Here is a 23,758-nt window from a genome sequence, read left to right as displayed (position 1 = left end):
GCGACTGCTCAGCATGCTCACAAAAACGCATCGTTGACGCAATTTTTTTAGTAATTAGAATTTTTTTATTAGACGTTTTGTAATTTATTTTTCATACATTAACATGTAATGACAATGTCAGAAAAAGACGGGTAATAATTACATTCAATTCTTCACAGATTCTCAATGTTCTAATTGTTTTAGATTTGAAAGTTTGAAAGATTTAAATGTAACAATTCTATATCTTATTACTTAATTTACAGGGTATATTACATTTCTAATCACGAACTTTGTTAGTAACGCAAAATCTTCTGATATTCCATAGTTTTCTTAATGTTTATGAATTTAGAATTCCAGACCAATATTAAGACGTGTTCCCTGCATAATCCACTAATGAATGAATTTGTACATGTTTAATTTTTTATGCTTTTTCTACTAAGTGTAATATTAGGATTGAAGGAGTCAATTCTTTTTTAAACTACATGGATTTGCAAGAGCCTTATAAGACCTTCTGGTACTGAATCAGAAAGTATGGCAAATGCATTGCTTTAACAATGAATTAATAAAATTCTTCAGATTTGTACAACTGTCAATTTTCTTGAACAGTTGTGTCCCCAGCAAAACTCCGCAATCATACCAATATTATACATAATTGACGGATATTTTATATATTTATTGTTTTAAATTAAATAGTTATGGGGGAGTGTGCATTTACATCATTTTGTTTAAAGCCGAACGCCTCTTCTAGTCAGCTGACATGTATGCTGACTTGCTGGATTTGACCAAAGTGGACCGGATATGACGCAAGGGAAATGGATGACCGAATTAAAGCAAAACAGGAAACGCGAGTTTTGTCGAAAGAGAATTCATTTGCCATGAATATTTTGTAGCTACTGTTTTTATTTTTAAGTATGCCAACAGTTATTTTAGCAGCGGTGCCATTCATTTCCATAATACCAGCTTGCTACCTATTCTTTTAAGGTGAGGGAAATGCAGACATTGGCTACTCTGAGCTAGTCGAGTATTACTATCTAACGCGTTAGCCAGCTAAATTACTTAGTCTAACCAACGTCATTGGTATTGAATGTATACTTGCTCTCTTCGGGATTAATACCAAAAAAATAAATAGCCAGCTACGTTGACGTTAGCTTGATATGGATTTACCAATGTCACTGAGTAAAATGAGCTAGTTCATTCTGTTAACTATGTATGGTTTGCTTGGTAGCAAATTCGGGCGGTCTGTGGGTTGCCTGCACACTGTAAGATGCAATAGGAAGCTAGCCAATTAGCTAGCTAGCTAGCTAAACGGAACCCCCCAGTAAACGATTTATACCAAGATAGCCTGCTAGCTAGCAGTAGTTAATCTATACAGTTATTGTGTGTCTGAAATTTGGAAATCTGTTTATGTGCGGTAGTCACGTGGATAGTTTGCTAGCTGGACAGTCTTGTGCACACAATTGCATTCATTGACATTGTGTTAAATACTTTTCTTGAGGGCATAGTTTGCATCCATCAAGAAGTTGTGCACCTCATTTTGATCATAGTTATCGTTTGCTAAATAATCCTGTGATGTGAACAAGGTTTACTATATATTTGTTTATTCATTCATTCATTCATTCATTCATTCAGACCACAATGACAAGAATCAGAGCATACCTGGAAAGCCTGAAACAGTGTTTGAAGGTTGAACACTTCAGAGAAGTTGGCCGCCAGTACCCCGTCTTCTGTTTCGTTTTACTGTTTTTGCTTCTGTCAACTGTTGTTCTGAACAGGTAGATATGCCGTAACACTTAACCCTAGCGAGTTACCGTCTTGAGTGTTAATTTGTTGGATTTGTCCGACTATTATTGCGATTGTGTCCTTCTTATACTTATGTGAATATACTTATTAATGATTTTTCTTTTTTTAAATAATATTTTCAAATTACTCTCTTTAACCTCAGTCTATTGTTGTATTTTTCTTATTCAGTTTTTTCGAAAATTTTCTTCATAGGTATCTTCACATTTTGATGGTTTTCTGGTCGTTCCTGGCAGGCGTGGTTACTTTCTATTGCTCCCTCAACCCAGAATCTCTGCTTCCTAACATCATCTTCACAATAAAGCCAAAGACCAAGGTAAATTGCTTGGTGGGGAATACACAAACCCCCCTTATTAGAGTGGATGGTGAAGGTGTCCTGGTTAAAAAGCCCTTCCCCTCTATCTTAACAGCAGGTGCAGCAGGAGTTGTTTCCCTCGGGTCATAGCTGTGCAGTCTGCGGGAAAACAAAGTGTGAACGCCACAGGTAGGTTTATGTTAGTGCTGTAATACCACAGCTGAACGGATCAGCCGTCTCACTCTACTCTCACTGTAGGTACTGTGTACATATTGCATTGTTTTTACGTTGCAGGATTTCATTGCTCTGCTAAGGGTCTTACATTTGTACTCTGCTGATAGGCTTATGGTACCCATTCAAACAATTGGACATACACTGAAACAAAGCTTTGTGCCCATAGTTTTGCACCTGCGATTCAAAGCCACAACTGTTTTGCTACAAATAGTTTCAGGTCTCGTGTCCCTTCTACAGACTAGACTGTATTATTGGTCGTTGAAAATTAAAGCCACGTGATGAATTATGCATGTAAAGGAGATAATTGGTTGGTAATGTTAGTACTTTTCTGTGCTTTCCTGAATTGACTGGGAAGGGAGTGCAAACAGTTGTGAGAAAATGGGTAAAATAAGAAATGTGCTTTAAATAGTCTTATTGCATAATATTATTATTTTATAATGTTTAAAATAGTATATAAGGTGTATTACTCTAAATGCTTTTATATATATTTTTTGTCTGAAATGATTGCATTATAATGCAAAATTTATATTCTACTGCCATCTAGTGGACACTAAGCACATTTATAGTAATATTTTAGATGACCTTATAAAGTGCTTTATTTGTTAATACTATGTGGCAATAGGGAACACTTTCTGTCAGGAAACTGTAAATATTACATGTTCTACCTGACAGACCAACACTGCTCCTGGAAAACTATCAGCCATGGCTGGATTTGAAAGTGCATTCCAAAGTGGATGCGTCTCTTTCAGAAGTAGGTGACGTACATTTTTGTTGCTCATGATTAATACACTTCAGCAGTACGTGCAATATCAGACACTTGCTTTTTTTTGTTGCAGGTTTTGGAGTTGGTCCTGGAAAACTTTGTGTATCCATGGTACAGGTAAGTTACTTATCCTCTAGTACAGGGGTGTTCAGTCTTATTTGAATAGAGCCAGTGCGGGGTGCAAAGTCTGGTTTTCTCCCTCTGCCCAGCACTAAGCCGCCTGATTCTACTTATCAGTGTCTTCGTTGAAGAACATGGCTGGTTAATAGGTTGAATCAGATGTCGTAGTGCTGAGCTAAAACATAAACCTGCACCCACATCGGCCCTTTCCGGATAAGATTGGAACAACCCCTGCTCTAGAACGAATGCAGAAAGGCCTTGCTGAAATGTGGATTTTTAAAATCTAACTCGCCATATGCTGAGAGAAGGCTACCGCGCGTCAATCAAATCGGCCTCTTTACCTTTTGGGGTTTTTGCTCCCCTGTCTGTAGGGACATCACGGATGACGAATCGTTCGTGGACGAGTTGCGAGTGACGTTGCGCTTCTCCGTGGCTGTCTTGGTCCGCAGGGCACAGAAGGTACAGTGAGCGGACCTACGAATGGCACCTACAGAACCGGTTTCTGCCTCATTTCATGACTTATTAGCAGCGTTTAGCTTGCATTCAGTCTTTACTGAGGTCTGTATGAGCATTTGGCAGTTATTGATATTCATCAGAGATTTCCCTCTCTCCTGAGGGTATTGAGTTTTAATGGGGCGATAATTGGGAAAGGCAACACACTGTGAGTGAGCTTAGTGTTTATTGGTTTGTCGTAATAACTTATTGAATTTCTAGCAGTTATCAAAATTGGCCCTGCAGGATTTTTCTTTCGGTTCAGAAGTCTAGCCTATGCCTGAAATACAAATGACACGTTTTCCTGAAATCAATTTTTATGAGGGATTTTATGATGAGAAACTGACAGTGCACAGAAATCGCAGCGCAGATAGGATTCGTTTTGTCTCTGTGAACTTTGGTGCAGGTCGCAGTGTGTTTGATTAAACTTTGAGTCAGAGTGCCATGAAACATTGATGTGACACATTAATGTTTATTCGATCAGCTACGGGCATTTTACCATTGTTAAATGCTATCAGTAGCAACAGTAAAGAGCACAGAGCAGAAACTCTTTTTCCTTGTTAGAAACTGTTTCTGATACGAATTGCCAAATTATTATGAATGGTATGTTTCTGAATAATCTCCATTATCCTTTGTTTGTCTTGTGAATTGGTTATGGTCGCTGAAAATGTTGCTCTTCATTTCTTAAAACTGCACGTGTATAGTTCGTTGCCATAAAGCTATAAGCTGTTATTAAAATTCACTGTTATAACTTAACACCCTTTATTTTCTGATAGATTGACGTTCCATCCCTTATAACAAGCAAACTACTGAAAGCTGCCATGAAGCACATTGAAATCATTGCAAAAGCACATCAAAAAGGTATTCCTTTTACATTATTTAGATTCATTGAAATGAATAAGTTATAGTAGTTGCTGTTCATCTGTTTTTAAAATTTTATTGGTTCTCGGGTCCATGCTACCTTCATAAAAGGCTGAATGTGGACCCTGTTTGATGTGAGGCATTTCGTGAAAAGGTTGGCTGTGATGTCATGAATATGCTGGAGCTCACACTGTGTGTGTGCATGTGCGTGTGTGTGTGTGTGTGTGTGTGTGTGTGTGTGTGTGTGTCTGTCCGTGCGTGTGTGTGTGTGTGTGTGAGACTGTCTGTCTGTCTGTCTTTGCGTGTCTGTCTGTCTGTCTCTGCGTGTCTGTCCGTCCGTCCGTCCCCAGTGAAGAACTCGGAGTACCTGCAGCAGGCCGCTCTTGAGGAGTACGGGCCTGACCTGCACGTGGCCCTGCGCAGCCGCAAGGACGAGCTGCAATATCTCAGGAAGCTGACGGAGGTGCTCTTCCCTTACATCCTGCCCCCCAAGGCCAGCGACTGCAGGTATGCCCAGCCTGCCTTGGCCGGCTCCAGTGGCCCTGAGTTACTTACAGGAAGTGTGATAATGACTGTTAAAAATGATCATCAATTTCAAAAGGTAATCTGAAAATTTGATTATATTTGGTACAAAGATGAAGGCTCAGTTTTCGTCACCTGTGACTCTTGGGAGTTTTATGATGGCAATAAAGAGGTTCTTGAAAGTGACATTTGCTCTATCTGGCACATCGATTAAATTAACAAGTGTGTCTCTTTTTTGATCTCTCCCAGATCTCTTGTCCTGCTGATTCGGGAGGTGCTGACTGGGTCCGTTTTCCTCCCCTCCATGGATTTCCTTGCCGATCCTGTGAGTGTGGCTGATAGGGCTGTTTTTTTTGGGGTAGATGAATTGCATTGAGGACGCACAAGGGCCTTGTCAGTGGAGAGATTTAGAGACTCCACCCTGTCCTGGACCTTGGAAAAATAGTCTGCAGTTGATTACTTTTCTAATCAGTGATTTCCTTTTTGTCAACAGGACACCGTGAATCACTTAGCTCTCATCATCATAGATGACACACCAGTGAGTGAGCGGAACATTTTCCATATGCTGTTGTTTTGTAGTTGTAGTCTGTGGGTAACTGTACTCTCTACTTTTGGTATGGACTAAGGTGGAGTTAAGGGGACTCTGACCTGCTGTGGTTGTTTTCCAGCCCGAGCCGGCCCTGGAGCCCCCGTCTACCATGGTCCCGTTCCTGCAGAAGTACACCGAGCCCCGCAACAAGAAGCCATCCGTAAGACCACGCCCCTCCCTCGTGTAACCCCACCCACCGGGTCGCCTCTTCCGTCTTTCCCAAACCGGGGGACCGTCCCTCATCCTGTCCCTCATTCCGTCTCCCAGGTGCTGAAGCTGGAGCTGAAGGAGATCCGTAAGCAGCAGGACATGCTGTTCCGCTTCATGAACTTCCTGAAGCAAGAGGGCGCTGTCCACGTGCTGCAGTTCTGTCTCGCCGTGGGTAAGCAGGCTCTCTCTCTCTCTCTCTCTCTCTCTCTCTCTCTCTCTCTCTCTCTCTCTCTCTCTCTCTCTCTCTCTCTCTCTCTCTCTCTCTCTCTCTCTCTCTCTCTCTCTCTCTCTCTCTCTCTCTCACGGTGTCACGCTCAGGAACAGTCGCTAGCTTGTGCGCTGAGCCTCGCACATTTGAGACCCGCGAGGGTGGCATCTTGTGAGCAGATGTTTGCTTCTGCCTGCGCAACTGCCAGGGAAACTCTTACTCTGTGCGTGCTGGTTCCTCAGCAGCAGTGGTTGTCCTTTAGTGAGTCTAAAAGTGTGGTGAGATCATTCAGTGACATGATTCTCCTGTGTTTTTGAGGACACTGCTCTTTACCTGACGGTTTTGGGGCTTGGTCTAGAGGAATTCGGGGTGAAGCACGTTTGTGGTTTTCTGCCCTCAGAGGAGTTCAATGACAAGATCCTGCAGCCCGAGCTGAGCGACGGGGAGATGCAAAGCCTTCACGAGGAAGTGAGGCAGATCTACAAAACCTACTGCCTGGACGAGAGCATCGACAAGATCCGCTTCGACCCTTTCATCGTGGAGGAAATCCGTAATGGTGAGGGGAGTCTTTGACTTGACGCTTCATTTCTTTGTGTTAAACGTACAGTTGGCAAGCAAGCGCAAATCCTCATTTCCTGGTTCCGAGAGGGTCCCTCCCCAGCGCCCTCCCGGCCTCCTTCTCTTATGCTAACGTGCTAATGCTAACGTGCTAACGGGTCGCGTGACTCCTCCGCAGTCGCCCTGGGGCCCTACAGGGAAGTGGTGAAGCTGCAGACCATGCGCTGCCTGTTCGAGGCCTACGAGCACGTCCTGTCCCTGCTGGAGAACGTCTTCACCCCCATGTTCTGCCACAGTGACGAGGTAAGAACTGCTATTAGCGCACTGACTCATAACTCCGGACCAGGAGGTCCACGGAGGGCAGGCTTGTGTCAGAAACCATTTCAGACTGGGGAAACCAGACAATGTGACTTACCTGTGCAATAAACTGCTTTAATTAAGCGATCAAATAAAAGTAACCGACAATCAGACTTCAGAACCAGGGTTGAGGGCCACTTAGAGGTTGGAGAGTGTGGCACAGAGGAGTCTGGTCAATACAGTTACTTAAAAAAAAAAACACACAGTTTTACTTACACATTGTCCAGTGAGACTGAATGATATTATTAATGGGTGGTAGTGAGTTCCGTGCATCACCACGTGGACACTGAAGTATAAAAATGGGTCCATTTTCAGCCCAGTTCTGACTTTTTTTCTTGTTTTTCTTGAATCCTCTCTGCAGTATTTCAGGCAGCTGTTGAGAGGTGCGGAATCTCCAGCCAGAAGCTCCAAGCTGAGTAGGTGGGTATATGCCACCAACCCCATTGCGGAATACATACATACAGTATCCCCTCCCAGACAAGTTGATTTTAAAGTAGTTGCCCACTTTTATTAGGTGTGATTAGAAATGACCCCATTACCTTGGTTGTGATGTGTAGGCTAGTTCAGTATTTTTCTACCCTGGTCCTGGGGGGACCCACTGTGTATGCTGGCTTTTGACAAAGCCAGTCTCTTCATCATTCACGGTTGTTAAAATATGTTTCTGCCATAATTGTGTGGTTAAACTCATTTTAACACAATGTAGGCTTGGGCATTTGCTGTCGGCACACTCCATTTACTTTACACAGATGGTTTCAGGTTTCCACACTCAGAAAATGGGACCCAGCTGATTTCACCTGTCTTGTTTGTTAGCGATTAAAAATGAAACCTCATTCAATTGCCATATTGTGCATACAGCACAGTAAATGAAAGCATACGTTAAGCTGACTGATTGAAATTCCTGGGATGTGAATATGGGACATTGATTTTTTCGGGCGTGCTTAGCTGTTTCTGGCCTACTGTGGTTTTAAGAGGATAAATCATCCTTCAACAGATGTAAGAAGTCTAATTAATAACAATTAGTGTCTAATTAAGAACACAAATTAGCAGTTCATTACAATACAGAGCTTGTTGCAGTGATTAGAACGAAAACCAGCATACACAGTGGATCCCCGGGACAAGAGTTGAAACACTGGGCGAGTTCATCTTGTAATGCACACCGCCCCAAAAAAAAAAAAAAAACTGAGATACACCGCGAGTTTCGAAGCTTCCAAGTTTTAAAAGCAGTCGAGCCGAAGGCCTCGCTCCCACGCCCGGCGTGATGGAATGCAGAGCCGCTCAGACGTCCGCTCGAAGCGCTTTCCCACGAGCGGAGTCGCTGCGTTGTTTTTTGCGCCCCGGAGCCTTTATCGTTGGGGTGTAAATGTTTCTCTTGGCCTGTCCTTCCAGAAATAGCCTGAGCTTGGACGATATCCGGTAAGTACGTCCCAGGCATGATGGGGGCCCACTGTCGCTCGGGGGGTGGGGGTTGCCAGCTTTCCGCTGCACGCAAACACATGCGGCTGTCCTTGCCGGAATGCGAACGAGACAAAGCTGCCTTTGTAACGGCTTGAATCTGCATTGTGTTATTTGCAGGGACACGGGCCACGTAGTGTCAGTTTAATTTAATAGATTCTTTCCCTTTCGGAGGTGGGGGTGGGGTGGGGGGGGGGCGGTGGGGAGGAGGGGGTGTGTTAGACGGGCGTTTAATTTTCTTTGGTAGAGTTTGCGGCGGCATTTTAAAAACGTCTCTTTGAAACATTTAAGTTGGACGCTCTCGTGATTTACCGCCACTTTCTGTCACTTCTGGAGAAATCTCCATCAAATTTAGGCATGCCTTTGATGCTGTGTCGCTGGCATCCTTACTGAGGATTTTCCCGTGAACAAATCATTCGCTTTCCGCTACTCACATGTGTATGAAGAAAACATGAACCCTGCCAAACCACCCTGAACGTGGTGCCAGGAAAAACCGCCACCACGCTAAGACTGAAGTAGTCGTCTCGACCTCCTTCCAGACGCGCCCCGAGGAAGTTTACTGAACCAAAGTTTAGTGACTCATTGCGTAAATTTACGCATTCGGAAAGAATGTTGTGTCTATGCGAGCTATTTACGTTGACAGTGGGCATTTCCAGGAATGCGCTTTGCTATTTTCTTTGTTACCAAGGCAATACTGAGGTTAGTGCGTGCTTCCTAAACAAGCTCTGGACTATGTTGAAGAGGAGGGTGACTTTGAGAATGGCAGTGCCTTGTGTAAATGCTGACCCTGTCTTGGCTGAACCGTGTCTTTTTTCCTGTATTGACCACCGCTAGCTTGGAAGTGTCTGCTCAAGTTTTGTCCTTCCGTTCATCCGTTTGTCTGTCTTGGGTTTGTCGCATGTGAGACACGTGCACGCTCCTTACTGGGGGAGTGTACCGTTCCCCCTTCCCCCTTCCCAAGTCCCCTGGCACTGTCCCACCCTGCTTTCCGCCGTTTTGCAGCTTAAACCATTCTCCCCCCCTTGCTACGCACGGGCCCCTGCAGCCCCTCCCCTACCCACCCATCAGTCTGTCCGTCCTTGTGCCTGTGAAGCTTTTGTGGACTTGTCTACATGTATGCGAGTCCCAGCACGGTCCCAATACAAGCAACAAGACTTGAATTTTTATTAACATTTCAACAGGTTCTCTTTCATCGTGCAGCATGTGCTGTGTCTGAGTCAAACTCAAAGCACCAGCCCTTGGACCTATAGGGGGCAGTGTTTATCTGTGCTGATGTGATGATAAAACAGAAAAGGAAAAGTATTGGGTATCAACTTTAGAGTTGGTGTTTGAGATCTTTCAGATGATGTTGTTTTTGCTTTGTAGTGTTTGTGTTTCTGTCACTTTTACATATGCAGTATGCCGTCGATGTGTTAGGACAGCAATCACTTCTGAAGATAACTGGGTCTTTTAAAATGAATTCTCGTACTCAGTTAGCACAATTAGTTTTTAGAAGCATGTATAGTGCTTTTCTGGTGTCCTGTGGGTATGCTATCTAATTTATTTTGTGGGAAGCTTCAGTTAAAATGTATAAACTTTTTTTTTTTTTTTACTCATATAGACATAAGACATGTATTACACTTTGACCATCATTCTTTGGGATTTAGCAGCAAGTGCTACTTGAGCCTTCTTAAGACCTGCAGCTGCCAGTTGAAGTTGAGATAAGCTGAGAGTTTTGCTGCTGAATGTGTCCTGGGCCTCAGTCTGCCCCGTAGCCTGGGCCCCCTAGTCCTTTTCTGGTACTCCCTTGACCCCCCCGCCCCCCCTCCTACATGTACATTCTGCATGATAGACCTCCCCACCCCTTCCTGCTGCTGTCTGCCTTATGCTGACGCTGACTGTGTGCATGTGTGTGTGCGCGTGTATGTGCACATTTGTGTGCATGTGTGCTTGTGTGTGTGTGTGTGTGTATGTATGCAATGTGTGTGTGTGTGTCTGTGTGTGTATGTGCATGCATGTACATTTGCTTGTGTGTGTATGCATTGTGTGTTTGTGTGTGCGTGTGTGTGTATGCATTGTGTGTTTGTGCGTGTGTGTGTATGCATTGTGTGTTTGTGTGTGTGTGTGCGTGTGTGTTTGTGTGTGTGTGCTGTGTGTGTGTGTATTTGTGTGTGTGTGTGCGTGTGTATGCATTGTGTGTTTGTGTGTGTGTGTGCGTGTGTATGCATTGTGTGTTTGTGTGTGTGTGCGTGTGTGTGTGTATGCATTGTGTGTTTGCGTGTGTGTGTGCGTGTGTATGCATTGTGTGTTTGCGTGTGTGATATTCAGGAACCCCTCAAAGAGAGAGTCCTCTGGGATCAGCCGCATCGGCAGCAGAATCAAAGGCGTCTTCAAGAGCACCACCATGGAAGGGGCCATGCTGCCAGCCCTCAACGCCGCGGAGGGAGAGGACGACCTGGTGAGCCTCCGCTCTTCGTCCTGCCGCGTCTTCTGCCTTTCGAGCTCTGACCTGAACAGTGGTTTTCATTTCCTTTCAGTTTGATTATGAAACTTCCTTTAGGCTCTAGATTGTCTTTGCAATAGACTGAATTGGTTCTACAGGTTCCTGAGGGTGTGTGTGTGTGTGTGGGTGTGTGTCTTTGCGTGTGCGTGTTTCTGCTGGAGGGAGGTTCTTTTCCGGATTTAGCAGCAGAAGTAAAAGACGTATCCACAGTTTGAACATTCCCTAAGGCCCATTACATTATTGGTGCTCCATTACTCAAACCACTTCCACAGAACCTGTGGGAAATACTACGGGACTCTCGTGAGCCTCGGGCCCTTTGTAGAAACAGAAGATTAAAAATATCCTTTAACCATCCGCTCTCACCTTGGAATGGAGTGGAGTTGAGGTACTTTAATTAACTGTGAGATGGTGAGAACTGTGAGTTGTGCCCAAACAGCTGTAGGGAACACAGCGAGAACATTTCCATCCATTATTCATTGTATTTGTTGCCAGGAATGCCACTGCCCTAACCAGTCTGGAGCCCTGGAAAATATCCACTTGTAAGCACACTAAAGGATATAGACAGGCAGTCATCATTTAAATGCTTTGGATGAGACTACATAAATACATGTACCATCTTGGCAAAAAAGCCTTAACTTGGTCAACATGGAGATAGGTAAATAAACGTTGTTGAGCTTTGTGGTGTCATTATCCAAAATAAGTATTGTTATTTTAGTTCCTGAAGGTACTTCACCCTGGATGAAAATTGCAAGCTTGTTGCATTTGTTTATGATTTAGCTGCTAGAGAGCAACTCTCATATTCAGCTCAATTCACATCTTGTATGGGGTATGTAGACTCAGATAATCAAGGTTTTCCTTGATTTTTTTAAATTGATTTTTTTTATCCTTCACACAACAGTAATGTTTCTAACGCTTAGACTGTTTATGAACTCGGGCACAAATTTCACATGTCCAGTCCTGGTTCAGTTGCTCCTGTGTGTTAGCAGTTATGATTGCGCGTAAGGAACTTGCTGGGCTTTTCGGGCTTAACGTGTCTGAGTTTCCCGTCGCGTCGGATGCGCAGGTGGAAGAGGCCACCGTGGTCCTGGAGGACGACAGCCCCGCTGCGGAGGCGGCGAGCGCCCCCAGCACGCTCCGGAACCTGCTGGCCTGGAGCGTGGAGATCCCGTACGTGGACTTCTGCGACGACGAGGCCAAGAAGGAGCGGGTCCCCGTCTTCTGCATCGACGTGAAGCGCAGCGACCGCAAGGAGGGTGAGCGCTGGCTTCCTTCCCCGTCGCTCCTTGCCCACTGCAGTGTAGTGCAGCGGGTAAGGAACCGGTCTCGTAACCTAAAAGGTTGCAGGTTCGATTCCCAGGTAGGACACTGCCGTTGTACCCCTGAGCAAGGTGTGTCACCTGCGTTGCTTCGGAATATATCCAGCTGTATAAACGGATACAATGGAAATGCTATGTAAAAAGAGTTGTGTAAGTCACTCTGGATAGGAGTGTCTGCTAAATGCCTGTAATGTAACGTAATGTAGAGAGGAAGCGATAGCGTATCATGCCGTTGATCTGTTTTCTTTCCGCTTCTGTTGTTTTTCTCAGTCGGTCACGAGCCAGAGAGCTGGTCTGTGTTCAGGAGATACCTGGAGTTCTACGTTCTGGAGTCTAAGCTTACGGAGTTTCACGGTAGATTCAATTTTGTATTTTCGTTCGCTGTTATTTCTTTTATTTTTGCCTCCTCGTGTGTTTTTACACCTTTCTTGCCTGGGATTTCCCTGAGAGGAAAGAAAATCCATGGTTTCTGAGCAGAGCTATGCCGTTGGCCCCAGCCAATCAAAACAAATTTCATGCTCTGCTAATCAAATTAACTGAACAGAGGATGTCAAAGCGTGCAGTGTTGGATTACCGGTTCGTGTTGCCCTGGTTGTGTTTATGACTAATGCTACTCCTATTGGTCACAGCTGTTTTCTGTTTGCACAGGATCCTTCCCTGACGCACAACTGCCTTCTAAAAGGATAATAGGACCAAAAAACTATGAGTTCTTAATGTCAAAGCGGGAGGAATTTGAGGAATATCTACAGGTATTGATGCTAATACAGTGCCCAGACCTTATCAGTTTTTGGTAATGTATTTTCTGATACCTTCACGAATAAAATGACAGGCTCCACGATTCAGTAACCTTTTTATTAACTTTAAAGATTTCCCTTACGTAGTCTGTTCAGCAAATACTGTTCAGGAAAATCAGCATGTCTGCCTTTAGTATCCAACTTCAAAACTTTAAAAACCGTACTGTATTAGCCTTTAGCTATTTTCCTTACATAAACTGTTGGACAGTTTCTGTATTCTGGAGTAACACGAGGTAATTGTGATCTCAAGCTGTTGTCGTGACAACCTGCTTGTCTGTTGTCTCTGCTCCTCCAGAGGCTGCTCCAACACCCCGAGCTGAGCAACAGCCAGCTGCTGGCAGACTTCCTGTCTCCTCACAGCATGGAGTCCCAGTTCCTGGACAAGATGCTGCCGGACGTCAACCTGGGTACGAGACTGCGGGTCCCCTGAGGGCCGCCGCGTGCAATCGCTGCGCGTCCCGTTTCTGCAGCTGGGGAGCTACTGTGCCTCTGGGCCGCTTGCGACACGGCGCACGGGCGCACGAGGCCTGTTTCTGGCCTTGATTTATTCCCTTTCCTGGAAGTCCAGCGCTCCGCGTTGGAACGGCGTAGGTCAAGCGCTCGGCTCAAGTGTTCAACAGCTGCGGCTCGTCTGGGATTCCGACGCTGAGCTGGGGATCCTATTGCAATAAACACACTGCTTCACACCGCCGGTCTGTACTTCCAGCACCAAACCTGCTTTAACGTATTCTCGTTTCCGTTCGCAGGAAAGATTTTCAAATCGGTCCCCAGTAAATTAATTAAAGAGGTAAGCAGAAATGGGTTTCACTTACATGTAAGATGTAAGCATAAAGTTATATAACGCCGTTACGAGCACTTTATAATGCCTTTATAAACTAGATAAATGTTCATGCGGTAAACACTTATGCCAGAGATACTTAAGACTGTCATTGGGTATGCTGCCCCCTCCTCATATCTGAAATGATATTACTGTTTTCCCAGTAAACACACAATGTTGCTGCAATGTTGTGGCAATGTTATTAACATTTTGCCATATCCTACCATGCAATCCTACCACAAAGACTTAATGCAACTCATGCAGGTGCCTTCATAAGAGTATAATATTTGTAAATCGCGTTTTTGGATGTAAACATAAATGTCCACCATAATTCCCATGAGCAATACGATTGTCACCTCTTTATCCACTGCCACCTTTCGACTTTGGCACAGCCAGTCAAGTTGTCCTGTGTTCAAATACAGTGGCTAATGACAACACAAAGTGCATTTCTGCAGTATTTCTAAAGGCTACAGAACCCAGTTGTCAAAAAAGGAAGGCCTCTGGTTATTGTAACTTGGGTAAAGTACTCAGTTAGCATTGCCGCATGATGTCCGCTCTGAACTTTGCCTTACAGAAAGGCCAGAATCTGGAGCCTTTCATCCTGTCCTTCTTCAACTCCTGCGAGTCGCCCAAGCCCAAGCCCAGCCGCCCCGAGCTGACGATTCTCAGCCCGACATCGGAGAACAACAAGAAGGTGGGCAGTGTGAGGCCCACTCATTTTTTCAGTATCACAAGGGAAGGGGTTTTTCAGAGATTTGCATTATGGGAGTGGGGCAAGGTTAGACACGAGACCGCATGGTTGCGCACCACGTCCCTCAGACCGTAAAGCTAATGCTATTTTCTTCGTCTTCAATGTCCAGCTCTTCAGCGATTTGTACAAAAACAATGCCAGCCGTTCCGATGAGAAAAGGCACAACCAGAACTACTTCCTGGAAATGATCACAGTGGACGGGGTGTATGACTACCTCATGTATGTGGGTAAGTGTCCAAGTGCATTTGTTATAAATGCTTCGCCTGCTAGATTCTGGAAAGGGGAGAAATGACAGTGGTTGCTGGAACGTGCAACCAAATGTTTTTTTTTGTTTAGCTCTGCAGAAAAAAGCCCCAAACCACCAAGTAACAGGATGTTTGTGACAGGTGCTTAGAGGAAGCAGTGCTTTCACACAAGAGTGATTATCAGTCCTCTGAATTAAAACTTCCTCCTCAAGGTCATTGTCTCCAAGAAATATTGAGAAGATCCCAGGGTGGAGTGAACAAACCAATAAAACTAGAAGATATTGAAAGATTTTAAAAGGAGGTCACGGAACAGCAGGAAAATTCATGCATAATTCCCTTCAGTGTGTTCTGGCGCTTTTAAATCGCTTTGTTCAAAAGTATTGCGTCACACTTGCGTTTTTCTTTGTTGACCTAATGGAGCATATGACAACCGATACGGCACAATACGGTTGGGTTCTTTCCGGAAGGCTTGGCTCTTTTAGCTCCTTTCCGGAAAGCTTGGGTCTTTTAGCTCCTTTCCAGAAGGCTTGGCTCGTGTAGCTTCTCTCCAGATGTTTCACTCGTTTCTTTTCTTTCCAGATGGTTCAGCTCCTTTACCTTCTTTTTTGTTTTAGCTGCAACCTGGCACCATTTGGAGGTGGATTACTCCATCAGACTTCCTCACAAACGCGATTGTGGTTCTGAAACAAAAACAGTCCACCTTGAAGTCAGCCATGTATGCGAGAGCATAAGCCAAGGTCCCATGTCATGACTTTCAAGCCCAACTTACGAGATTTGGGATAGGGCTCGGTCTTCAAAAACGGTCCATACTTGTATTTCATTTCCCGTTCCTTTTATGGCTTTTCTTTCAAGCTTTCGCCGTACGGTTTTTTGGGGGCATCGAGATGCAGGCAGCTCGTTAGCGAAACCGCCTCGGTCGCGCCGTCGTTCGCCGAGAGGGATCAGCGCCTCTTAACGTTCTCCTCGCCGCGACTCCCCCCCCCGCAGGCCGCGTGGTGTTCCGCATCCCCGACTGGATGCACCACCTGCTGACGAGCGGGCGGATCCTGTTCAAGAACACGCTGGAGGCCTACGCGGACCACTACCTGCAGTTCAAACTGGACCAGGTCCTCCAGGAGCACCGCGTGGTCTCCCTCATTACCCTGCTGAGAGGTGAGACACCCGGGTCTTTCTCCACCGCAGAGCTCCGCGTGTTGTCCGGCCTGATTTCCAGTCAGATGCACCAGAGGCTGTCTCTTGTGGTCATGCTTCATGTCTCTTCCTTTCTTGCTCTCTCTGCTCTCTACCTGTGTAGATTATTGCATGCTTGCCAAGCAGATGCTGTTGGTGCCAGGTGACTTGTATCACCCCCCCCCCCCCATTACCTACCATTATCAATTTCCACAATTGAGGGGGTTTACTTGAATAGTAAACTTTGCGAATGTTTGTCGACACTGTAGATGCCGTCTTCTGCGAGAACACCGAACCTCGCTCTCCCGAGGACAAGCAGAAACGGGCCAAGCGCACGTTCGAGGAAATGATGAGATACATTCCAGGTCAGTGCGTCCGCCGCGCTGCTGTGAACGCCGGGGCTTGTACCAAACCGGGGGATGTGGTGCGTGAAGACATGAAGACATGGCTTCCCTGTGGAGCAGCAGTCTTTCCGCTCCACACGTACGCACACGCTCGCACAGACACAAACGCACGCACGCACGCATGCCCACACGCATAGATGACATTGGTGTCCAGGTGAGTGTTCGCAATTAAGACTGTAATTTTATCCAGTGTTCGTGCACGGGTTAACAAAAATTAAGACTCGGTAATTGGTGACGAAAACAATAACGGAACAGATGATATCGACGGCATTGTCAAAATGGTTTTTCCACGGGCCTGTCTTGAATTACCTCTCCAGGTAATCCTGTCAGAGCGTATCCCTTCTTGATTTAAAATGGTAATTCTCCTTTTCATTACTGCTTAAGCCACACAACTTAATTTTTTAAATTATGCATGGGGATGCCATAATCATTCCTTTTTGAAAAGTCGGAACAGAGGATCAGAGTTCAAACTTTGAATTAAGTGGAATCAGTTCTTCTGTTACCGATCATTAGCAAACAATCGTTTTGGACCAGTGTTTTGACTACCATCTGTTGTCCGTCTGTTGTGAATGCCTGAGAAACGCGAAGGAGGAGGAGGAGAAATCTAAAAGTGTTTCAGACGCTTCTCATGCCTGTTATTTGCTTGCAGAAAGACATGTTTTTATGTGTCCAGGCACTTAAAATTTTAGCAGTGACCAATGAGCTTGTGAGCTAATCGTTTCTTTATAGCTTTTATATTCACGCCCTAGTAGGGTCAAGGTGAGGTGTTACAAATATTGTAGTGCAGTTTGCCTAGAGTCCACTGCCGCTTTTCTGTAAGTAACCGCCAGTAGATTTCAACCTCAGCTGAAATCATAGCCAGTGCTGAACTCTCAGGCCTGTTTTCTTGAAAGATGTCTTCAATTGGAAGTCACCTTTTGGCCGTGGTCTGCACAGCCCACAGAGTGTTGACATTAACTGGAAATGCGTGCGGGAAGAGTCGAGTTTTCCATTCTTTTCCATTCTTATGATTGAGTCATGGAAAGAACTCTCTTTATGCTTGTGCAGTCATTGACTATCTGATGGGGAAACGGTCCTTGAAGCCAATTCAGTCTGGTTGTGTGGCTGTTACATCAGTGACTAAGGACCGTGAAGCAATCCCCAAAAGGAGTTGCGTCTGTAATCTGAATGTATGAGAAAGTGACTAAATCCTGGCAATTGTTATTGCTGTTTAATTTTCAGATTTCTTGGGAAAATGCATCGGAGAGGAGGCCAAGTACGATGGGGTCCGGCTGCTCTTCGACGGACTGCAGCAGCCGCTACTGAACAAGCAGGTATCGCCCCTGAACCACTTCAAGTTTTAATGTCCTTACCCGGAAACCATCCAAATGTCTGCCAATTATTTGTTACACCATCTCCACACACAAACTGATTTCCAAATTAGTCTGTTTAAAGATAAATGCATACTGTAGGTGGGATCTTCTTGGTTTTTGTGATGGTAAGCTTCTTTTCTGCTTTTTTCCACCTCCTCTTCCTCATTCCCTACAGATGACTTATGTGCTACTGGATATTGTCACACAAGAGCTTTTTCCTGAGCTGAACACGGTAAAGATCACCATCGACCCATGAAATATGCAAAAAAAAAAAATGTTTAAACATTTTTATATCAAAAGCTGACCAGTCTGTGCCATAGCTTCTCGCGGTACATCTCATTAATGTGCTGTATATTACATTACATTACATTACAGGCATTTGGCAGACGCTCTTATCCAGAGCGACGTACAACAAAGTGTATAACCATAACCAGGAACAAGTATGTCAAAAACCCTAGAGAGAAGTACCGGTCCAAGTGCAGGGAACAACCGCATAGTTCAACTTGGACCCTGAAGGTTAAACTGATTAACACTAACACAAACGAGAACAGCAACAACGCGGTCTATGCAAAAATACAAGCAATATTTAAGACGGGTGCATTAACTAAGTCACCTACGAAACAGCTACCTAGTTACAACCCTAAGCTTACAGTCTGTATGTTGGCAAATCCACCCACCCCCCACCCCCCCCACGCCCACGTCCCAAAGGTAGAGTGTTCAGTTATGGGTGTGGGTGGAGGTGAGAACTGGTTCGCTTATTTTTAAATGAATTTTCAGGAATGGGTGTGTCCACCCCTTTTCACTGAAGCATTTAGTGGCTTTTAAAAACTCTAGGCACTTAAAGCAGTTAAAGCAGTTGATTGCCAAGTTAAAGTCTCCTGGTTTCTTGGGTGTAATGTGGTTTCTGATTTTCAGGCGAAAACAACTGCCGGCAGACAGTGTGGCTCTTCAGGATCACGGCTAGGTCCCCTGGCCTAGAGTATGGCAGGAATCAACGAGGACTACCGCTCACCAGTGCCATGTTGGAAAGAAGTAGCTTGGCAGCACCACAGTGTAAATGTGCAGGATTTTTTAAACACTGTTTTTTTTGTGTGTGGTGAAGCCCTACTCTGGCTTCAGCAGGTACAGGAGCAGGTACCTTTCACACCAAGGACATCAGCCTGGCCTCTGTCTTCCTTTTAGCCAAAGGATGTGCAATATTCTTTATAAAACCCCCCGATTTTCCTGAATTATCTTAATTGGCATTCAGTGCTGTTAATCAATGCTCTCAAATCTCACAAATTCAGAAATCAATGTCAGTTTTTACCTTTTTTTTTGAGATGTCAGCAAATGTTTGTAGAAGCACACCAACATTCCAATGTATATTATTAAATAAAAAAGTATTTATTGATTTTAAAATGACCAGATGCCTCAGTTACTGTATGTTTTATGTGCATCTATGTAGCAGAATGTATTCAAATTCCCTGAAAACTTTTAAGTGTCTTCCCCTCTCAAATTTAGTCAGATTAGACCACTTCTGGCTCAAAGGTTATTGATGTGCACTGCCTTATGTTGATAACATTGTTGCTTTTTTCATGGCTGATCTGAACTTTTTAGTTGTGACGGTCTTCACCCTAGTAGGTCTGGTGCATGTCTTTTAGTAACAAATGTACAACTTGGCATTACTTCCACTAAACCATTTTCGGTCTGACTCCTGGTACACCACGACTATATTATTCACTATGAGCCCGCTTCCACAGTTACCCGTCTCATTGGATATCTTTAAATCTGCTATTCCTGTAACTTGGGGGAATGGGCCTATTAGACTTAAGGGATAGTCACTCTATCAACATCAAAAATCTTGTTTATGTAAAGGGTGTTGCTGTCTATCCACCTTCTACCGCTGTCTCCAGTCCAAAAACGGTTCATTTTTGGCTTCTCAGTATTAGGCCTCTAAATAATAAATTGGTTGTGATTTTATATTGTCTCATAACCTTGGTTTTATGCTGCTGACAGAAACCTAGCTTAGATGGGATGAGTTCTTAAACCAGGCTTCCCCCGTTCACTTCTACTTTCAGAAGCCTAGACTCCTTGGCCATGGAGGTGGCGTAACTGTCATTTATAAAACTAGTTTTAATTGCACCTCAACTTTTGATCATTTTCACTAATTTGAGGTAATGAGCCTTAAGATAAGGGATCATGTTCCTCTTTTGATTTATAGGCCACTGTAAATCAGTCAACCACTGGTTTTATTACTGAATTACCTGCGCTTGATTGAATTCTCAATGATTGTTGCCAGCTATAGCCCTGTGTGGATGGGACTAGTGTTGCAGGACAACGTTGGTAATGTATTTATGATTGCACATCAGTGATTACAATGCCTAATCCAGGCTTTCCCTTTATTACTCCCCAAAATTACTGAGGGGGGCCTGTTTGGTTGTTTTGGGTTGTATTCGTCACACATTTCCGCTTACCAGGGGGAAAAAAAAACAACACGTGAAAGGACTAGAAGAAAAAAAATGTTTTAAAAAATATTTTTAAGACCGAAAATTGTATGACAGCCTAATATCCTTGGTCCCTTTGAAGAATTTCATGGATCTTTGGATAAATTTACAGATCTTTACCTAAATCCTGTCCTGCTCAAGGTACTAAATTCAGTTTCACCCCTATCCACCAGGAATCGCACCCACAAAAGCTGGGCACCATGATATAATGATGGCACATATGCATGCAAACAGAGATGTAGAAGGCTTGAGAGCAAGTGGTGTGTGACCAAATCTTATTATAAAAAAACTTCCTCAGAAGCCAAAATGGCATGCTTCTCTCACTTATTTAATACCAATAAAAACAATCTGAGATTCATATTTGATGCTATTGCTAAACTAGTTCCATTTAATCAAATTAAGAGACCTTTGAAACATTCACCAATTTAATAATTGCCTCTAAATCTACTATATGTGCGCTTGATGTTATGAACTCCCAATAAACTCCTTAAAGAGCTACTCCAATGCTCAACATCATTAACCAATCGCATTCTACCGACTTTATAATTAAACTGTTGCTAAAAAACCATAGTCAAGTTCTGAATAATTGCAGACAAATGTCAAACCAGTCCCTTTCATTTGTGTTAATCATTAATGTGAGAATAGACTTTGTGCTTTATATAACTTGGTGAAAAGAGAAGGAAGAGGCTGTGCTTTAGATGAACTATGTTGTACGTGACCAAAGACATGGTGTTTTCTACCGATAAGTGAAACTTCTGTGGTTTATCCACCGCCATTGAGCACTGTTCCCATTTTAAACTGTCTGTAACATCTTTTTCATACATGCAGACGTGCTAGAAAGAGCTTCTACAGAGAATTATGCTTTTCCACAACACATTTCAGATTCACATTCTGACCATACCTAAGACAGCATTTTTTTTCATCTTTGCAACATTGCTAAAATCCAACCAATCTTAACAATGGCTAATGCCCCAATCTTAGTACACACATTTGTATCTTCCAGATCAGATTACTGTAATGACCTTTTCTCTGGTCTGCCTAACACAAACATTCAAATTATTCAACTTGTTCAACATGCTGCAACCAAAATCCTAACAAAAACTATAAAGTACAAACTCCTATACTGGAACTCCTATGCTACCTCCACTGGAAACCAGTACAAGCTAGAGCTGACTTCAAAATACTTCTTTGACCATGTAAAGCCTACGGACTGGCACCATCATACCTCTCTGGTCTTATTGCTCCATACACACCAGCACACAACCTGCGCTTCCAAGACAACGGGCTATTTATCACTCCCCAGTTTCAATAAAAGATCAGAGCATTCTGATACCACGCTCCCTACCTCTACAATGATCTTCCTGCATCAATTAGGAATGCAAGTTCTGTTTATGCTGCTCTTAAATTAGTGTTTTTTATTATTACCATTGTTTTTTTATGTTATTGCTCATTTGCTGTATTTTTTTAAATGTACGATGTGTTGAGACTTCTGTGAAATGCACTTTAAGTAAATGATGACTTTCAGCTAAACAGAGTAAAGTGAACATTTCGTATGATTATATTCATCGTTATAATCATCACTGTTGTTCCTGTCATCTTCTGTTGCTGAGGAATCTATTTTAGATCCCAATTACAGGTATTGCACTGTGGCAGCGTCTGACATCTAACAGACGTCTCCTGTTTCAGTTGGGAGAGCACAGCACCACAGTAATTGTAGTATAGACATTCAAAGGACCCTAGTTAATGTGGAGAGTAAATAGAGATTGTTTGAACATCATGTCCCTGAGAAATAGTTCTACACTTGCCTGCATGACCAGAAAAAGTTTATTTTGTTTTCTCCTCCTGGTTTACATTTGCCATTTCCCTGCTTGTTTAACTTTTGCTTGGCTGTAGACTATGCAGAAAATAGACAGGCCTTTAACAACATCAAACTGCACTTTAGAGCGTGTGGTTGAGGCAGCATGAAGTTACTTCGACACTCACATTTTCCCCTCATAGCATTTGGTGAACCTTCTCACTGGGTTTCAGTCATTGTGGGTGGTTTGTGAACTTATGCAGTTCTTGACAAGAAAAGGTTTCCAGTCTGGTATATCCGCCCCTGCGCTGTCTTACCCCTCCAAACCCAGCTGCTGTCCCGACACAACCGCCACACTGTGGTTTTCTTGCTGCCAGAATCTGTGGTGTCTGCAGCAGCGTCCTTGGTTTGAAACTATGAGTTTCAAACCTTCTGCGTAAAACGGCACTAATGCTGGAGCTGAAGTATACAGACATGGGCCTGAGTACTCCCTGTGAGGAGGGCATGGCCTTACTGTGTCCTGCACTCTGGACACAATGTGGGCCTTGTCTCTGGTTCTCGTTCAGGCACTGTGGATCCATCCACCTCCTAGTTGCTGCTGAGCATGTTGGCCGTTCTGGGGTAGTAAACAAGGTCTTGTTTATTTTTTTTTACTTTTCAAAAGGAAAATGTGCCTTCCCTTGTATCCCTGTTTTACTGGACTAGAATCTGCCCGTTTTATTGAATTAATGAATAATTAATGAAATTAATGAAACATCACATTTATACAGCACTTTTCCAGATGCTGAAAGTGCTCTACAGTGATCAGAGGGAAAACTCACCTCAGCCACCACCAATGTGTAGCACCCACCTGGGTGATGCACGGCAGCCATTTTGCGACAGAACACTCACCACACATAAGCTGAGGCGGAGAGGGAGATTTTCATTTTTCAAAAACACCTTTCCGGTAGGACCGGAATTATTCTTATATTTTGGATCAAAACTATCCCAATCTAAACAACACAACTGCTATGAAAATGAATTGATTTGCCTAAAATAGAATTCCAATTGGAAGGAGCTGATATGAACCTGGAGAGCTTCTAGGCTGCTTCCCTGATCTGCCAAAGTGGGGAGGTGGCCTCCCATCGAGCTACGCAGATGCCCTGGGAAAATGCCAGTGTATTATATTTGTTCAATTCCAGGAAAATATTATTTTTTTCACTGGTTCCACTAGCCTTATTATTGAGAAGGATGAGTAGGGGTAATTAAATGAATACTATACTTATATTGAAATTATCAGAGAAATTAAATTTAACTTTACTTGGACAATTTTACCTGAGCAGGAGTAAAATACTGAATCCAAAATACCAGAATCATTGCGTTCATTATGATTGCCCTTTCTTCATAAAAAAATGGCTGCATATAATCGCAGCCAATTAAACTGACTTGCTGTGTTTTCATCTAGAGTAACTGTGAACACATACAGGATTTATTTCTGCACACGATGCTGTGCCAGTATATTTGGGAAAGTTCACAAATTCAGAATGTTTCATTGCTTCAATAAGATTAAATTTTAGAGGTTCCTTTAGAGTTCATCCAAACTGCTGTTCAGAATGTCATTGTCAGAAAGCTGCTTTCCGACAGTTGGATAGAGGGGGGCTGCGTCTGACATGTTTTGCAACTTTCTGAAACCGATATTCTGAAGTTTACGCCAACTTTCCACTGCATTTGGC

At 43.7% G+C, this 23,758-nt stretch overlaps 1 protein-coding gene across 3 annotated transcripts; it reads left to right on the top strand.

The window, feature by feature from the left end:
• Positions 1 to 770: 770 nt before the first annotated feature.
• Positions 771 to 19,169, top strand: snx14 (sorting nexin 14). 3 transcript variants are annotated; one of them, XM_064339907.1, is made up of 30 exons: positions 771 to 960; positions 1,609 to 1,751; positions 1,972 to 2,092; positions 2,190 to 2,260; positions 2,978 to 3,056; positions 3,142 to 3,185; positions 3,560 to 3,647; positions 4,457 to 4,541; positions 4,892 to 5,048; positions 5,313 to 5,388; positions 5,557 to 5,601; positions 5,732 to 5,812; positions 5,920 to 6,034; positions 6,471 to 6,626; positions 6,807 to 6,931; positions 7,347 to 7,405; positions 8,372 to 8,398; positions 10,745 to 10,874; positions 11,983 to 12,172; positions 12,506 to 12,589; positions 12,884 to 12,984; positions 13,325 to 13,436; positions 13,776 to 13,816; positions 14,421 to 14,540; positions 14,707 to 14,824; positions 15,830 to 15,994; positions 16,282 to 16,377; positions 17,638 to 17,729; positions 17,944 to 18,000; positions 18,684 to 19,169. In XM_064339907.1, exons 2-30 carry the CDS (start codon positions 1,615 to 1,617, stop codon positions 18,744 to 18,746), a joined length of 2,835 nt encoding a protein of 944 aa, XP_064195977.1. In that variant the 5' UTR covers positions 771 to 960; positions 1,609 to 1,614; the 3' UTR covers positions 18,747 to 19,169. The 3 variants fall into 3 exon arrangements, with proteins under 3 accessions (XP_064195977.1, XP_064195976.1, XP_064195978.1); XM_064339906.1 differs by having other exon boundaries at positions 2,187 to 2,260; XM_064339908.1 differs by lacking the exon at positions 8,372 to 8,398 and having other exon boundaries at positions 772 to 960; positions 2,187 to 2,260.
• Positions 19,170 to 23,758: the final 4,589 nt, after the last annotated feature.

This window comes from Anguilla rostrata, chromosome 6 (assembly GCF_018555375.3).
Source record: "Anguilla rostrata isolate EN2019 chromosome 6, ASM1855537v3, whole genome shotgun sequence".
In the NCBI taxonomy this organism is placed as follows: Eukaryota; Metazoa; Chordata; class Actinopteri; order Anguilliformes; family Anguillidae; genus Anguilla; species Anguilla rostrata.
This window is presented reverse-complemented; position numbering and strand designations above follow the sequence as displayed.

What these genes read in the sequence shown, in the direction of transcription:
- snx14 (XM_064339906.1), top strand. Translation starts at nt 1,615, where the DNA reads ATGACAAGAATCAGAGCATACCTGGAAAGCCTGAAACAGTGTTTGAAG. An exon ending in CTGAGCTTGGACGATATCCG is followed by an intron (nt 8,399 to 10,744) that starts GTAAGTACGTCC and finishes TGTGATATTCAG; the next exon opens with GAACCCCTCAAAGAGAGAGT. An exon ending in TTTTTCCTGAGCTGAACACG is followed by an intron (nt 18,001 to 18,683) that starts GTAAAGATCACC and finishes TCTGATTTTCAG; the next exon opens with GCGAAAACAACTGCCGGCAG.